The sequence below is a fragment of the Aethalodelphis obliquidens genome, unplaced genomic scaffold (genome assembly GCF_003676395.1).
Source record: "Aethalodelphis obliquidens isolate GAN/ISIS:26980383/991018 unplaced genomic scaffold, ASM367639v1 scaffold135, whole genome shotgun sequence".
Lineage (NCBI taxonomy): Eukaryota > Metazoa > Chordata > Mammalia > Artiodactyla > Delphinidae > Aethalodelphis > Aethalodelphis obliquidens.
The window spans coordinates 442,420-460,384 of record NW_020838079.1 but is presented as its reverse complement, the minus strand read 5'-3'; the positions used below and the strand labels follow the sequence as shown (position 1 = coordinate 460,384).

Sequence of the window (17,965 nt, the reverse complement as noted above, 5' to 3'; positions counted from 1 at the left end):
GTGGTTTGGACTAGATTGAAAATGCAAGAGACGACAAGAGGACACAACCCAGCCCCCGCCACGGGCTCAGCTACCTCCTCTACACCCCGCCAAGCGCGCGTAGGCGCATGCGCGCGACCTTCGTGGGCGGGGCTCAGGCGGCGGCGCCGGAGCTCGTGCAGTGGATTGGCCGGCCGCTACACTGTCCGTTGGCCCTGCCCCGCCTCCACGCGCAAGGCTCATGCGCAGGGCGGGAACGAGGGAAGTTCAATCCGCGGTCGAGATACACGGAGCCCGATCTGAGGGTCATGGAGGCGTCCCGAGGGTTTGCGGAAGCTGGGGCCTTAAGCCCAGAGCAGGCTGCCCGTTACCTGAGGTACATTTGGGTCGCTGGGCGGGTCTAGTTCACAGGCCCTGGCCGGGAGTGGGTGTGGGTGTGGGGTCCCTTGGACCCTCCCAGGGGCCCAAACTGTTGAGGTGGAGCCTTATGAGACGCGCGGCCGTGTTCTCGGAGGAGGCGTGGTTTCTAAAGCCTGGGGAGCCCCCGATGCCCCGGGTCAAGTAACTCCGGTATGAACTCCTTAAGAGCCAGAACTTCAATCGATCCAGGCTTCCTCGGGTCTGCAGCTTTCAAAATCACCATTTTTTTTAACATCTTTATTGGAGTATAATTGCTTTACAATGGAGTGTTACTTTCTGCTTTATAACAAAGTGAATCAGCTATACATATACATATATCCCCATATCTCCTCCCTCTTGCGTCTGCCTCCCACCCTCCCTATCCCACCCCTCTAGGTGGACACAGAGCACCGAGCTAATCTCCCTGTGCTATGCGGCTGCTTCCCACTAGCTATCTGTTTTACATTTGGTAGTGTATATATATCCATGCCACTCTCTCATTTTGTCACAGCTTACCCTTCCCCCTCCCCATGTCCTCAGGTCCATTCTCTACATCTGGGTCTTTATTCCAGCCCTCCCCCTAGGTTCTTCAGAATCTTTTTTTTTTTTAAGATTCCATATATATGTTAGCATACGGAATTTGTTTTTCTTTTTCTGACTTACTTCACTCTGTATGACAGACTCTAGGACCATCCACCTCACTACAAATAACTCAATTTCGTTTCTTTTTATGGCTGAGTAATATTCCATTGTATATATGTGCCACATCTTTATTCATTCATCTGTGGATGGACACTTAGGTTGCTTCCATGTCCTGGCTATTGTAAATAGAGCTGCAATGAACATTTTGGTACATGACTCTTTTTGAATTATGGTTTTCTCAGGGTATATGCCCAGTAGTGGGATTGCTGAGTCGTATGGTAGTTCTATTTTTAGTTTTTTAAGGAACCTCCATACTGTTCTCCATAGTGGCTGTATCACAAAATTACCATTTTGAAATCGATTTTCTTTTAATAAAGATTGGTAATGCCTTATGATATTATTCTTACTAAATTTAAATATTTTCTATTATTCTATTTTATGTTTATAATTTAATGTATACATTTTCAGTCAAGGTTCAACACTCATCTTTCTGTTTGGAACTAGCTTTTTAAAATTATTTAAATATATATTAATATATCAAAGATTTAAAATTCTTGTTATATATGGTAAAATATTTTCCTTTTGTAGTTTTTCAATGATTTTTGTGTATGCTGTGCTTTAATATACAAAAATAAACATTAATTTTAAGATACCCCCCTACAAAAGCCTTTCTTGGGTTTTTCCAGTCTACCAAGCCCCAGGCCTAGGGGATACAGAGAGGAGTAAAACACTGTCCCTGCCCCCAAACTGCTTATAATCTAGTGGTGGAAAGGGATAGGTAGACCATAATTGCTATATTGTTTGATAAGTGCTGTAAGAGGTACAATGTGCAAGGCATACTACAGGAGGGAATGGCCAACTACAAGGATCAGTGAGCTAAGGGAAGGGCTCACAAGAGGAGACATTGGTGTTGAGAAACTAATCATTCACCAGATGGCTAAGGGTGGAGGACATGGTGATGTGGGAATGAGCATTTAAAATTTTCTTTAAATTATTATAAAATCAACATAAAATTTACCATCTTAACCATTATTTTTTTTAAATTTATTTTTTCTGGAAGTGTTTTTATTTACAATGTTGTGTTAGTTTCTGGTATATAGCAAAGTGATTCATTTATACTTATATATAGTCTTTAAAATTAAAAAAAAATCTTTTTAAATTGAAGTATAGTTGATTTACAGTATCGTGTTAGTTTCAGGTATACTTTTTCATATTCTTTTTCATTATGGTTTATTACAGGATATTGAATATAGTTCCCTGTGCTATACAGTAGGACCTTGTTGTTTATCCATTCTATATATAATAGTTCGCATCTGCTAATCCCAAACTCCAAAAATGCAGAATGCTTCACGAATTTGCGTGTCATCCTTGCACAGAGGCCATGCTAATCTTCTCTGTATTGTTCCAATTTTAGTATAAGTGCTGCCAAAGTGAGCACCCATTTTAACTCTTCTTAAGTGTACAGTTCAGTGGTATTAAATACATTAACATTGTTGTTCAACCATTACCATCATCCATCTCCAGAACTCTTTTCATCTTGCAAAACTAAAACTCTATACCTATTAGACAAGAATTCCTCATTCTTCTCTCCCCCAGCCCCTGGCAACCACCATTCTACTTTCTCTGTCAATTTGACTTCTCTAGGGACCTTATATATAAGTACAATCATACAGTATTTGTCTTTTTGTGACTGGTTTATTTTTTTAATTTTTAAAATAAATTTATTTTTATTTTTGGCTGTGTTGGGTCTTTTTTGCTGTGCGCAGGCTTTCTCTAGTTGTGGCGAGCAGGGGCTACTCTTTCGTTGCGGTGATCTGTCTTCTCATTGTTGTGCCTTCTCTTTGTTGCAGAGCACTGGCTATAGGTGCGTGGGCTTCAGTAGTTGTGGCATGTGGGTCCAGTAGTTGTGGCTCATGGGCTCTAGAGCGCAGGCTCAGTAGTTGTGGCGCACGGGCTTAGTTTCTCCAAGGCATGTGGGATCTTCCCGGGCCAGGGATCGAACCCATATCCCCTGCATTGGCAGGCGGATTCTTAACCACTGCGCCACCAGGGAAGCCCACGACTGGTTTATTTTATGTAGCATAATGTCCTCAAGATTTATCCATGTTGTGCCATGTGACAGGATTTCCTTGCTTTTTAAGACTGAATAATGTTCCATTGTATGCATAAGGTCACATTTTGTTTATTCATTTATCTGTTGATGGATATTTGGGTTGCTTCCATCTCTTGACTATTGTGAATAGTGCTGCTGTGAATGTGGGTGTACAGATATCTCTTTGAGCTCCTGCTTTCAATTCTTTTGGGTATATATCCAGAAGTGGGATTGCTGGATCATATGGTAATTCTACTTTTAATTTTTTGAGGAACTGCCATACTGTCTTCTATGGCAGCAGCACCATTTTACACTCCCACCAACAGTGCCCAAGGGTTCCAATGTCTTCACATTCTCTTCAACACTTATTCTGTTGTTGTTGTTGTTACTAGCCATCCTAACGATATTGAAATGGTATTTCATTGGGGTTTTGATTTGCACTTCTCTAATGGTTAGTGATGTTGAGCATCTTTTCATGTGCTTATTGACCATTTGTATATTTTCTTTGGAGAAATATCTATTCTAGTCCTTTGCCCATTTTTTAATTGGGTTGCTTGTTTCGTTGTTGTTGAGTTGTAATTCCTTATATACTCTGGATATTAACTTCTTACCAGATGTATGATTTGCAAATATTTTCTCCCATTCTGTAAGTTGCCTTTTCACTCTGTTGATTGTGTCCTTTGATGCACAGAAGTTTTAAATTTTGTTGTAGTACAAAGAAATCAATCGGAGCAGTGGAATAGTTCCATCTCCCTTTCCAAAAAAAGAATGTTTTAAGGCTGTTAGAAGACAAAAGGTCTTACAGAGGAGTGAAACACATCTTTGGACTGAGTTACATGACTTCCTTAAAGAAGACTTGGGGAAAACAGAGGGAGGAAGTGTGTGGGGGGTAGAGTGCTGGCTTCAGAGTTGGGCCATTTGGGGTTCAAATTATGACTCTGGCACTTGTTAGCTGGGAGGCCTCCAGTAAGTCCCCTGACTTCTGAGCCTCAATTTTCTCATCTGGAAAATGGGGATAAGGCTTAAGACCTTTAGTCCCCCACCCCGTCCTTTCCCTGAGCAAGCAGCTTGTGCTTATTCCCCAGTGTTGCCTAATAGATACGCAGGAGACAGAGCTTTGGAGGAGTAGCTTTATTACTTTGCCAGGCAAAGGGGGACACAGCAGCCTCCTGCCTCGAAAACTATGTGTCCCCATCGCCCCCCCCCCAGAAGAATTTGATGAGTTTTATAACAATGCTTCCCAAGGTGGGGTTGCTGACAAGATTAGGGTGTGTGTAGGGTCTCAGGTGGTTGTCTCCTAATCTTGATGAGCTTCTCTGGTCCTTTTAATCTTGCTTCAGGTGGTTTCTTGGCTGTTCCCCCCCCCCCCATTGATTAGCAAATGTTTGAATCTGCCCTTTGGAATTCAGGGGAGGTCATGGCCGCTGGAGTCTTGCCTACAAGAAACAGGGAACAAAAAGGCGTCCGTGTCCAGGAGCCGCACGGGCCCTGCTTAGTTTCACGTCCCACTTTTCTTTGATACTCCTCAGTCTTGAGGAGAACAGATATTGGATGAGAAAAGGGAACGATCGTTTTGGATAAAGATGTTAATTATAAACTCGGCAGGGGACTCAGTTTTAATCCCCACTTTGGTTTTATGTTTCCCCAGATCTTTTAGGGAACGCGTCAACAACCGCTCTGACTACTTCTGCTGAGATGGGGCATAGTCCTGCCTAAATTTTGGGGAATAGATACCAAATTAGAAATATTTGAGTTCCAAGTCCTGGATCTGAGTCTTATATGATTAAGATCTCAATCCCTTGTTCTGCCATTTTGATACAACAGACCAGGTTAGAGGCAAGAGGAGTGACAACTAGAACTTTAGTAGACAGAATAGATCTAATTTCCTTAGGAATTCAGGAGAATATGTCTGAAGCCAGTTGTTTCCAAACCATTCCCTGTAAGGGAGGAAACCCACCAAGGCAATCCTGAAGACCTGGAAGTAGGAAACTGACCACATATCTAGCAGTTAGAATTACTGAAAGAGTCAGCATATGAATCTATAGTTTTGTAGGTAAAAGGTATGAGAAAGGATAAGAAAACAGAACTTTCATTCTGGTTGTTGGAACAAATACTTAAGGTTTCCCAAAGGGTGAGACATCGATTTCCTGCAGGTCTGTTCCTCTGCTGTGGGCAGGCTGGGTTCATCGGTTTCAGATAATCTTTTTACTCTAGTGTGATGTATTCATGGTTTAACTCCATCCAGTTTTAAGGAGGTGTGAAAAGTAAGGAGGACATCTTGTATGGCCCCTTCCATTTTTCCTCCAGCTGTCACTCGGGTCCTTGTTTTTTCCAAACCTTCAGCAGCACCTGGTCTCCCGCTTTGAAGGGATGTAAGGGAACTTCCAGGCAAGGGGGAGAACATAAACTTATGCATAGCAGTTAACAATTGACCAACCTGTTTTACATACTGTTTAACTTCTTTCTTCCTACATTAGAAATGTTTCTCTTTCTTTTTACTCTTAGGAGCTAAGAATGGTCTCCTGTATATAATTTCATAAAGGCTCAATCCTAGCCAGCTTCTAGGGGCCACCAGTATACAGAGGAGAGCAATTGGCAAGACCTTGTCCCATTTTAGATGGGTTTCCTGTGATTCATCTTCTTAGCTTTTCCTGTAGATTGGGGTCTCCATGCTGAGTGAAGTTTCCATTTTATACCTAAAGCTTTATTTGCTGTTTGTGTTATTTCTGCGACAAAAGCAGATCCATTGCTACTCTGAATAGTAGAGGAAAGGCAGTACCTAGAAATAATGTCCTTAAGAAGTGTTTTTGTCACTTCCAGATGCTTTTCCTATTCTGGCTGGAAAGGCCTCTACTCCACCTTGAACCAGGTGTAATCCTCTTAAATCTTTAACCAAAATCTCGTTGAAGAGGGTGGGGGAATTTTTAAATTCTTGTGGCATCCCAGAGTCTGATATAGCTCAGAAAATTCAAGTTTGCAACAATACAGGAATAAATGCATCTGGAATCACATCCACAGTGGTCACCTAGTTTTACCATAGTTGCTCCATTTTGACTTTCAAATGCATTCCCCTCCTCAGCGTTAAAGGAGATGTACAATGCATGTCTGAAAGGCCACAAAATAGGCTGCTTTTTAAAGTTAAACCATGCATAGGCCAGAGTGACTTCCTCATACTTCAATCAGTGCAGATTTTTTTTCTTTCATTCCCCCTTTTGATTGCAAGTCTTTCAATAGAAGACATTGATGATCAAAATATCTATCCCTCAGTGCCAGGGTGATTCAACTCTTCGCCCCAGGTATAGATCATGTCCTTAGGTGCTAGGCCTTCTTTATATTTGCCTAGTTAATCCTCATTGGAGAAACCTGATCAGAGTAAAACTGAACAAGCTCAGAGGTATGTTAAGGAGAAAACGCTTTATAGGCCATACATTTTATCATTTATGCCCAATTGTCACATAAGCATTGTACATGTGCTTTTAGCAGTAGACCTAAAGCAAACAGTGATACATCATGAATAATTACAGTCTGATAACTTTACTAGGTAATTTTTCTTTTCTCCTAAACATCAGGGCAAAAGTGTGACTAACACAATAACTTCCATAAATACAGACTTTAATTAACAGATCTAGAATTTTATATCTATTGAAACATAATCTTTTTCCCTAAAATTACCCTCATCTCCATTGAACACAGCCAAACCAAGACATTTGCTTTCAAAGTAAGTCTGTAATATTAAGTAACCAGTGATATTCCAGACCAAAGAAAAGAAAAAACAAAAAAACATTATAACCATATTCACTAGTTCACTCAGTAACCAATCCTTTTGTTAACATTTTATGAAGCCATCAGATTCTCCATTAAGATTTTTTTTTTCTTATCCAGCTCAGCAGTATGATGTGAAATTTATCAGAGATCTGTATTTGTCAAAAGGGGTCCTTCACATAAATCTTGATGATGAAGCACTTTGCAAAAGCAGAGTACAATAATAACTGTCTATAAATGACAGAAAGACTTTTAAAAAAAGGGCATAGTTAAACATCTGATTGCAATGTAATCGGTAAAGAAACTTGGTTACAATAACCGGGATTACATTTAATTTAACTGATTACATTTGATTTAACATAACAAATAATCCTAGTTAAATCTTTCTCTCTGAGATGACTCAGGGGCCCTCTGAAGCATCTCAAAGTTAGCTGGAGGTCAAAAGAACTTTTAGAAACTGCCAAACAATACTTATTTACTTAACCAAAGTGAAAAGATTTCAGCGCAAATACAGATCACTTAAAGGCAAAGGAACTCACAAGCTGTTATCAAAAGCAGTATTCCAAGAAAATGTTGAAGGGAGAAACCAAATCTGGTCTTGCCTTAGCCCACTCCCAACAAAATCCATTTATCCAATTAGATTTAATCCAATCTTAGAAAATTCTGATCTTGCACAACTGTAAAAACATGTGCTTTCTTATGGAGAGTATCTCAGGGTGGCACCAAATACCTTTAGTTTCTCTCTCTGCCAAGGTAAGCCAATATTCACTAACTAATGTTTCAGTATCTTATTTTATTTGTAAACGGCCTACTTATTCAATAAACTTCCATCATTTAACTTAACTCTAAATTTTTAAGCTACAAAGCAGCTGAAGAGATTATTCTTAAGTACACATTCCTAAAACAATTATTTCTAAAGAGTTTACCCAAAAGCTCTTATCTCACTTGCATTATTTAACATTGATGACTCTTAAGACATGTCTATATTAATCAAACCAACAAGCTTAAGCCCCCTTCAATAGCAGATATCAATTCAGTACTGAATATTTCCCAGATCATGTGGTCCTAAAATTTATCTTGGCCAATTTTCTAGACATTTAGATTTAGTTTGTAAGAGCTTACTTTCTAGTCAATTAAACAGAGCTCATTTACAAGTTAATTTTTACATAAAGACCGAACCAGAGATCTCAGTTTTCCCCCTTCCACAAAAAATGCCTTCTTTCCCTGCCTTTTTCTTCAGTCTCAGGAACTACAGATGGTCTAGATAAGTGTTCCGGAGGGCCCTGGGGGAGAGAAATAACAATTCCTTTTCCTGGGGGCATAGCTGAAGATCTCCTAATTTTGTAAAAATACCCTGGGGGGGCCGTTACAAGATGGAATAGAACTCTGGTCATCCATAAAAATGAAACAGGAGGGAAGGGGGCAGGGAACAACCTTTGAAAGAATGACATAGTCCAAGGGCGTGACATAAACTGATTAGAACCAAATGGGTCCAAGATGGCAGGACAAGTGGACTTCCACTAGACCTTAAGCCTCAGTATACGCTCATTGTAACACATCAGTAAGCTAAATGACACACCCACAGGCGCCATGACATTTCCAAGGCCAACCATAAGGATCAAAAAGTGGGCTGTGGGGCTTCCCTGGTGGCGCAGTGGTTGAGAGTCTGCCTGCCGATGCAGGGGATGTGGGTTCGTGCCCTGGTCCGGGAGGATCCCTCATGCCGCGGAGTGGCTGATCCCGTGAGCCATGGCCGCTGAGCCTGCGCGTCAGGCTCCGCAACGGGAGAGGCCGCAACAGTGAGAGGCCTGCATACCGCAAAAAAACCAAAAAACAAAAGTGGGCTGTGGCCCAATTCCTGGAAATCCCCACCCTTTCCCCAAAAAGCTGGAATATTCCTCCCACTCATTAGCCTATGAAATTACCCACCCCTATAAAAACTGACAACCCCATACCCTGGTGCCTTTCTCACCTTCTGAGGTGGCCCACACTCTGTGGAGTGTGTTTCTCTCTAAATAAATCCACTTCTTACCTATCATTTTGTCACTCACTGAATTCTTTCTGCGATGGGACATCAGGAACCTGAGCTTCTAATCAGCTCGGTGCTTTGTGACCACCTAGAGGGGTGGGATAGGGAGGATGGGAGGGAGACACAAGAGGGAGGAGATATGGGGATATATGCATATGTATAGCTGATTCACTTTGTTATACAGCAGAAACTAACACACCATTGTAAAGCAATTATACTCCAATAAAGATGTTAAAAGAATAAAATAAAGTAAAGTAAATCCATTACTTCTAAAAAAAAAAAAAAGAGAACCTGAGCTTCATTAAGTCCTGAAGCCAGGTATGTGATCTCAGTTGGAAGACTGTGGGTTTTGACCAGGTTCGAGTCCCGGCCTTGTGGGTTCGACTCCCTATCTGAGTTTTGGCTGGGTTTGAGTCCCAGCCATGTGAGTTTGAGTCCCAATCTGAGTTTTGGCTGGGTTTGAGTCCCGGCCGCGTGTTTTCAAGTCCCAGTCTGGGTTTTGGCTGGGTTTGAGTCCCGGCACGTGGGTTCAAGTCCCAATCTGAGGTGCACGGTTTCAACAAGGCTAGTCCAAAAGGGAAAATCCCAACCAACAATTCTGCCACAGGCAAAGCCCAACGCGATAGGGTACACTGGTGTTGTCACATGTGAGCCCTGTTATTCGTCTCAACCAGTCAATGCAAGTACTGAGACACATACATACAGACAACAGACATGGTCCCACAAACAAAAGATCAGACAAGATGTAGCCCATTTCCACTCCCAGACAGAGGACTCAAAATGGCTCGCAATGATCTGGTAGAATTTTCCCACCCTACACAAGCGAGAGTGGCTCACCCCAAAACAATACACACAAAAACACAAATGACAGATAGGCTATGGCCACACAGACAGAAACTCAGAGGAGGTATAGTTTAAAAATTCCACTTCCACTCCTGGACAAAGGCTTCCAAACAGATTGGCTCAGTTCTTGAAAGAGAACAAACCCAGAGTTGGCTCTCAGGGGGCCCAGAGTGGCTCAATTGCTGCAAGGGAGTGAGGCCAAAGTGGCTAGCCCAGATGGAGTGGAGAGAATTTCCAGCCTTTCCATTCCTGTGACAAAACAATTCTAGCTGAAGAATAGTATAATAATTTAGGCCACCATACAAAGGCCACCTCTCCTCACTTTTAAGAATATACATTGGCTAAACAGAATTAAAATAGATTCATAGCTATAGGTTGACAAATCTGCCAAAATCTTCCTTAGGGGACTGTCAGATGGAGAGGAAGAGGAAGCGCTTCCCATATTGAGTCGAATTAAACAGCTCTGTGCACAAAACTGAAAGCAAAACCAGAATTCTCGCCAGCCAAACGGAAGCCACACACACACACACACACACACACAAAACAAACAGCCCGAGGTTCAAACTGGGTTCTAAGTCCCACTAAGCTGGTGGCCTTGGTCCAAGTTGCGCCTTACAAATGGGATCTTCCTAATGGGAAATCCCCAAACGGGAACCAGAGTTCCCCCAAACGGACCAGGTCGAGCGGCCTCGGTGTGCATGCTGGGGGACTTAGCAAAAGTGCTGGCAGAGGTGTTGTGACATACCTAATCCTACTTTTCTCCTTCTCCAAAATGCTTTCTCAGAGCAGGAAGTCCGGGCTGATGTGGATAGAAGAGGGGGTGTCCTCAAGGCAAAGGTGGCCTTGGCAGTTGCTAGGGCAACCTCTCTCCCGTTCTCCACCTCCATCTTGGAGTTCCGACTACTGAGATGGCAGTCCGGGTATTATCGGGGCACAGCCCTATGGCAGGGCATCCCTAGTGATCTGGCCTCAGAGAAGTCCTCCAAACCTCTGCTCTCCCGAAGGAGGCTGGCGTGCAGAGAAACCTCCGAGCGTCTGATCAAGCCGAGGGTCCCCACGGGGCTGCCGGCCCACGAGTCAGATACCAGGCGAGCCCCCCAAATTTTGTTGCCGAAAACCCGGCCTCTGTTCAGTGCCGAATAGAAATGTGGAGGCAGAGCTTTGGAGGAGTAGAAAGGGAGTAGCTTTATTACCTTGCCAGGCAAAGGGGGCCACAGCGGGCAGCGGGCTCCTGCCTCAAAAAACTATGTGCCCACCCCCCCCCAGGATTTGATGAGGAGTTTTTTTTTTAATTAACTTATTTTTATTTATTTTATTTTTGGCTGCATTGGGTCTTTGTTGCTGCACGTGGACTTTTCTCTGGTTGTGGTGAGCGGGGGCTACTCTTCGTTGTGGTACACAGGCTTCTCATTGCAGTGGCCTCTCTAGTTGAGGAGCATGGGCTCTAGGCGTGCGGGCTTCAGTAGTAGTGGCACACGGGCTCAGTAGTTGTGGCTCCTGGGCTCTAGAGCGTAGGCTCGGTAGTTGTGGCACATGGGCTTAGCTGCGCCGCGGCATGTGGGATCTTCCCAGCCCAGGGTTCGAACCCGTGTCCCCTGCATTGGCAGGTGGATTCCTAACCACTGTACCACCAGGGAAGCCCTGATGAGGAGTTTTATAACAATACTTCCCAAGGTGGGGTTGCTGACAAGATTAGGGTGTGTGTAGGGTCTCAGGTGGTCCTCTCCTAATCTTGATGAGCTTCTCTGGTCCTTTTAATCTTGCCTCAGGTGGTTTCTTGGCTGTTTCCCCCCATTGATTAGCAACTGTTTGAACCTGCCCTTTGGAACTCAGGGAAGGTCATGGTGGCTGGAGCCTTGCCTACAAGAAACAGGGGACAAAAAGACCTCTGTGTCCAGGAGCCCCACAGGGCCCTGCTTGGTTTCACCAACACTGCCTCTCATGCTGGTACCTGTCTCACTCCACATGCTCTCTTATGAGCATACTCAAATGGTCTCTTTCCCACCCGCCTAACAAGCACCCCCTTCTCTCGCAATCATCTTCTACTCTCACAATCCCCACCTTTCTCACATTTCTCTGTCTCTCCTGACATTCCATCTCTCATGAGCCCTCAACTCCCCCAATCCCTATTTTATTTCTCCTAATCTGTCTCAATCTCTCTCATCCTCTTCCAAATCCCCCCAAACCAAAACCGCCTCGCACAAAGCATTGCCTTCTCTACATTCTCTCCCTTCTCTCTTGCTCATAATTCTACTCCTTGGCACAATCCTGCTCTCACAGTTTCTCTGTCTCTCTTTCTTCCTCCCTCTTTCCTCTCACTTTTTTGTCCCTCTCCTTCCCTGTTTCTTTGCCTCTCCTGTCCAAAAGATGAAAGTGAACTGAGACTTGCTGTCATACACTCTCTGCACGTTTTCCTTTTGCCACACCTTCACCTTCTGTCGCATACAGTGACTCTGTCACACACTCTGTGTCAGTCATGCTCTCCCTTGGTGATGCCCGCCCACCAGCTCCTCTCTTGCCTACCGCCCCCTTGTGCTCTCTGTACCCCCTGCTTGCTTCCACTCTGTGTTGTCCCTCTCCCCCTGTTGCCCCCTTTCTCTTCTTCTGGCATTCCCTCCCTCCCTCTCTCCCTCCCCTGCCTCTGTCTCTTTCTGTTGTCCATTATCTCTTTCTCTGTGTCACCCACCCCTGTCACCTGCTCTCCCTCTCTGGCACTCATAGTTCTCTCTTTCTCTCTCATTCTCTCCTTCTCTCCCATTATCTCTCTGTCCCCTACCCCCCCCCTCTGTCACCCACCTGTTCACACTCTCAACTACCTGCTCACACTGTCGTCCATTCGTTCTCACCCCACTTACTCTTTGTCTCTCTGTCAGCCTCCCCACTCTGTACCTCTGTACCCCCTTTCTTGTCACCCACCATCTGTCACCTACACTCTACCTCTATTACCCATTCTCTTTCTGTTACCCACTCTTTCCCTGTTACCCACTTTCTTTCTCTGTTACCCACTCCCTTATTCAGTCACCCATCCTCTTTTTTTCTCTGTCACTGTATCATTCTGGGTCCAATCAGGAGGTAGAAACCATGCAGTATATTAAAACAGGAATTTTAAAGTAAGAGTTACTAAATTGATAAATGAGTAACTATAAGAAATAAGGAAACTCCATATGGTGCCCTAGGGCTAAGGGAGAGTACCCAAGGAAGGACAAACTTGGAAGGAGGCCCTCTCCCCAAGGCTGAGGTTCAGACCTCTTTGGAGAAGGTATAGTTCAGCCCACTGGGTAGCAGAGAAGTGTGCTGGCTTGCCCAGGCTGGAGCTGGTCTGCACTCCCTGGGCTCATAGGAAGCAACCTTCTGGAGTGCAGGTGGGGAGCAGGCTAGCAGCAACCAATGGTGTAGGAGTGCAGAAGGAGTGGGACCTGGGGCACAGGCAGCTGCTGGGGAGGCTGGTTCCGATGTAGAGAGGGCTGCAAGAAGGTTATCGCCAGGCCAGGTGGAGACTTCAAGATCGTTGAAAGACTGCGTGTTCTGGGTGGGTGGCTGTGTGTCACTTGGTTGACCCCCTGTGCAGCGGCAGCTGGCAACTTCAGGAGAGCCCCCTCCTCCTGCAGTGTCCCTCAGGCGTCCTCTACTGAGAAAGCTTAACATCATGCTGGCTGTAGAGGAGAGATGCTTAAAGGAATTCTATCATTATCACAGAGCAGGTACTGAGGGATGAATTTGGAACTGAGAGGCAATAAGTGATGACTGGCAGAGTTATCTGACCTCTACTTATCTGTCATCCAACCTCTCTCCCATGTCACTCACTGTGTCACCCTCTCTGTTACTCACTTGCTTGTACTCTATGTTGTCAACTCTCTCTTGCTATCACCCATCTGCTTTCTATTCTCTATGTCACCCACTTTCTTCTATCATTCTACTCCAACTGCTTTTGTCAAGGTCGACTTTCATAAATCTAATGGTCAGTTCATAATCTTCCTCTTCCTTGACTCACCAGTAGTACTTGACAGAATTGATCACTTCTCCACAAAATGCTAGACTCATTTGGCCGCCAGGACCCCTCACTCTCCTGACTTTCTTCCTACCTCGCTTGTTGCTGCTTCTTAGATTCTGCTGATTTCTTCTCATATCCCCAATTGCTTTTGCTTTTTCTTCTAATGTACTTTATTTAAAAAATTTTTTTGAAAGTTTAGTTTTATTTATTTATTTATTTTAAAATTTATTTATTTATTTATTTTTGGCTATGTTGGGTCATGGGCTTTCACTAGTTGTGGCGAGCGGAGGCTACTCTTCGTTGTGGTGCATGGGCTTCTCATTGTGGTGGCTTCTCTTGTTGTGGAGCACGGGCACTAGGTGCGCAGGCTTTAGTAGTTGTGGCTTGTAGGCTCAGTAGTTGTGGCTTATGGGCTCTAGAGCGCAGGCTCAGTAGTTGTGGTGCACGGGCTTAGTTGCTCTGTGGCATGTGGGATCTTCCCAGACCAGGGCTTGAACCTGTGTCCCCTGCATTGGCAGGTGGATTCTTAACCATGGTGCCACCAGGGAAGTCCCTTTTTATTTTTTAAAAAATATTTTATTTATTTATTTGGCTGTGCCAGGTCTTAGTTGCAGTGTGTGGGATCGCGGGAACTTTGTTGCGGCGTGTGGGATCTTTAGTTGCGGCATGCAGGTCTTAGTTGCGTCATGTGGGATCTAGTTCCCTGACCAGAGATCGAACCCGGGCCCCCTGCATTGGGAGCTCGGAGTCTTAACCACTGGACCACCAGGGAAGTCCCTAATGTACTTTATTTTTATTTATTTATTTTTTAGATTTAATTAAATTAATTAATTTATTTGTTTTTGGTTTTTTTTTGGTTTTGGGGTCTTTTTTGGCTGCGTTGGGTCTTTGCTGCTGCGCGCGAGCTCTCCCCAGTTGCGGCAAGTGGGGGCCACTCCTCATTGAGGTGCGCAGACCTCTCCTTGCGGTGGCCTCTCGTTGTGGAGCACGGGCCCCAGGTGTGTGGGCTTCAGTAGTTGGGGCATGCGGGCTCAGTAGCTGTGGCTCACAGTCTCCAGAGTGCAGGCTCAGCAGCTGTGGCGCATGGGCCCAGTTGCTCTGTGGCATGTGAGATTCTCCCAGACCAGGGATCGAACCTGTGTCCCCTGCATTGGCAGGTGGATTCCCAACCACTGCGCCACCAGGGAAGTCCTCTATTTTAATTTTTAATTAATTAATTAATTTATTTATTTTTGGCTGTGTTGGGTCTTCGTTTCCGTGCAAGGGCTTTCTCTAGTTGTGGCGAGCGGGGGCCACTCTTCATCGTGGTGCGCGGACCTCTCGCTGTCGCGGCCTCTCTTGTTGTGGAGCACAAGCTCCAGGCGCGCAGGCTCAGTAGTTGTGGCTCACGGGCCTAGTTGCTTCGCGGCATGTGGGATCTTCCCAGACCAGGGCTTGAACCTGTGTCCCCTGCATTGGCAGGCAGATTCTCAACCACTGTGCCACCAGGGAAGCCCCTATTTTAATTTTTTAAAAAATATTTTTTTATTTTTGGCTGCATTGGGTCTTAGTTGCAGCACGTGGGCTCTCTAGTTGTGGTGCATGGGCTCAGTAGTTGTGGTGTGCGGGCTTAGTTGCCCCATGGCATGTGGGATCTTAGTTCCCTGACCAGGGATCGAACCCATGTCCTCTGCATTGGAAGGTGGATTCTTAACCACTCAACCAGCGGGGAAGTCCCTACTGTACTTTAAATTCTCAGGCATCATAGTATTTCATCCTTAAATATTTCAGTGCGCGTCTCTAAAAAAGAACATATTCTTAGAAAACCACTGTACCATATCACGCTTAACAAAATAAATTAATTCTTTGATATCAGCTAATACACAGTTCATATTTGCACTTTTCAAATGGTCTTAAGTCTTTTAATAATTGATTTGTTTGAATCAGGATCCAAAGAAGTTCCACAAGCTGCATTTGGTTATATTTCATAAGTCTCTCTTTTTTATTTTAAGGTAACACTTTATTTTTTAAAAAGTTTTTATCGGCTTATAGTTGATTTACAATGTTGCGTTAGTTTCAGGTGTACAGCAAAGTGAATCAGTTATACATATATCCACTCTCTTTTGTTTTTTACAAATTATTTATTCATTTATTTGGCTGCTCCGGGTCTTAGTTGTGGCACTTGGGATCTTCATTGTGGCATGCGGGATCTTTAGTTGCAGAGTGCAGGATCTAGTTCCCTGACCAAGCATTGAACCGGGCCCCCTGCACTGGGAGTGTGGAATCTATTTTTTTTAATTAATTAATTTATTTGGCTGCATCAGGTCTTAGTTACTGCATGCGGGACCTTCATTGCGGCATGTGGGATCTTTCGTTGCAGCATGCAGGCTCGCTAGTTGTGGCACATGAGCTCTAGAGCACGTGGGCTCAGTAGTTGCAGTGTGCAGGCTTAGTTGCCCTGCGGTATGTGGGATCTTACTTCCCTGACCAGGGATTGAACCCACGTCCCCTGCATTGGAAGGCAGATTCTTAACCACTCAACCACCAGGGAAGTCCCAGGAGCACGGAGTCTTAACCACTGGACCATCAGGGAAGTCCCTCCACTCTTTTTTTTTTTTTTTTTTTTTTTGCGGTACGCGGTCCTCTCACTGTTGTGGCCTCTCCCATTGTGGAGCACAGGCTCCGGACGTGCAGGCTCAGCGGCCATGGCTCATGGGCCCAGCCACTCTGCGGCATGTGGGATCTTCCCGGACCGGGGCACGAACCCGTGTCCCCTGCATCGGCAGGCAGACTCTCAACCACTGTGCCACGAGGGAAGCCCCCTCCACTCTTTTCTAGATTCTTTTCTTAAGCATCTTTTAATCTAGAAAAATCCCTCCCCACTTTTATTTTTATGCCAATGATTTGGATTAGTCTGTAGTGTCATTAGTTTGTTCTTCTATCTCCTGTAATTTAAATTTAAAGGCCTGATAAATGAATGGATAAAGAAAATGTGACACACACACAGACACACACAGACAGGAATATTATTCAGCCATAAAAAAGAGTGAATTTTTGCCATTTGTGACAACATAGATGGACCTTGGAGGCATTATGCTAAGTGAAATAAATCAGACAGAGAAAGACGAATACTGTATGATCTCACTTATATGTGGGGTCTAAAACAAAAACAAAACCAAGTTCATAGATAACAGAGAACAGATTGGTGGTTCCTGGATTTGAGGGGTGGGCAAAATGGATGCAGGGGGTCAAAAGGTACAAACTTCCAGTTATAAAATAAATAAACCCTGGGATGTAATGTACAGTGTGGAGACTATAGTTAATAATATTGTATTGCATATTTGAGAGTTGCTAAGAGAATAAATCTTAAAAATTCTCATCACAAGAAAAAAATCCGTAATTATGTATGGTGACAGATGGTAACTAGACTTATTGTGGTGATCATTTCACAGTATATACAAATATCAAGTCATTATGTTGTACACCTGAAACTAATATAATGCTGTATGTCGATTATACCTCAATAAAATTTTTTTTAAAAAACTATTCTAGAGCCAAACCAAAAAGATTTAAGGTTCAATATTTTTGACATGAATACTTCATAGGTGAGGTCATGTACTTCCTATTGCATCATATCAGGAAGCATATAATGTCTGATTTTCCTACTTTTAGTAATTTTATGATTGATCAATGGGTTCAGGTAGTCATAGGCTGATTACTCCTTTGCAAAGTTGCATTTCCCCCCTTGTGATGAATAAATAATATGTCGGGGATACTTTAGCATCCTGTGGATACCCAGTTCCCCAGCAACCTTTCATCCATTGATAATCATTGCCCAAATCAGTTATTTCATTAGGGATTACAAGTGATGGTTTTCTAATTTCGCCATTGTTTCTGTATTCATTAGCTGGAATTCATCTGTTAATGTTGGAGTGTTGGAATGCCATGTCTTTTTTTTAATTATACTCCTTCCTTTGGTGATCTTACTCAGGTTTTTGGTTTTAAATCCCATCTTTATGTTGAGAATTTTCACATTTTTGTCTTTTGTCCTGACCTCTTCTGAACTCCAGACTCCTGTATCTGGCTGCTTACTTGACATCTCTGCTTGATAATAGACATATCAAACTTAACTCATCCAAAAGCAAAGGGCAAAAACCAGGGGTTCTCAATAGGTACAGAAAAAGCATTTGACTAAATCTAGCATCCTGTAATAATAAAAACACTCAACAAGCTAGGAATACAACATAAC

At 43.8% G+C, this 17,965-nt stretch overlaps 1 protein-coding gene and 1 non-coding gene across 2 annotated transcripts in view; one reads left to right on the top strand and one right to left on the bottom strand.

The window, feature by feature from the left end:
- The first annotated feature begins 237 nt into the window (after positions 1-237).
- Positions 238-17,965, top strand: part of ERCC6L (ERCC excision repair 6 like DNA helicase) — a 50,280-nt gene continuing 32,552 nt past the window's right edge. Inside the window, exon 1 of the mRNA XM_027099623.1 lies at positions 238-355. Coding sequence (XP_026955424.1) covers positions 288-355 — 68 coding nt within the window. The 5' untranslated portion in view covers positions 238-287. The remainder of the gene's footprint in view (positions 356-17,965) is intronic.
- Positions 2,352-2,458, bottom strand: LOC113616382 (U6 spliceosomal RNA). The gene has a single exon (XR_003431286.1). It is a non-coding gene; the product is annotated as a U6 spliceosomal RNA (small nuclear RNA).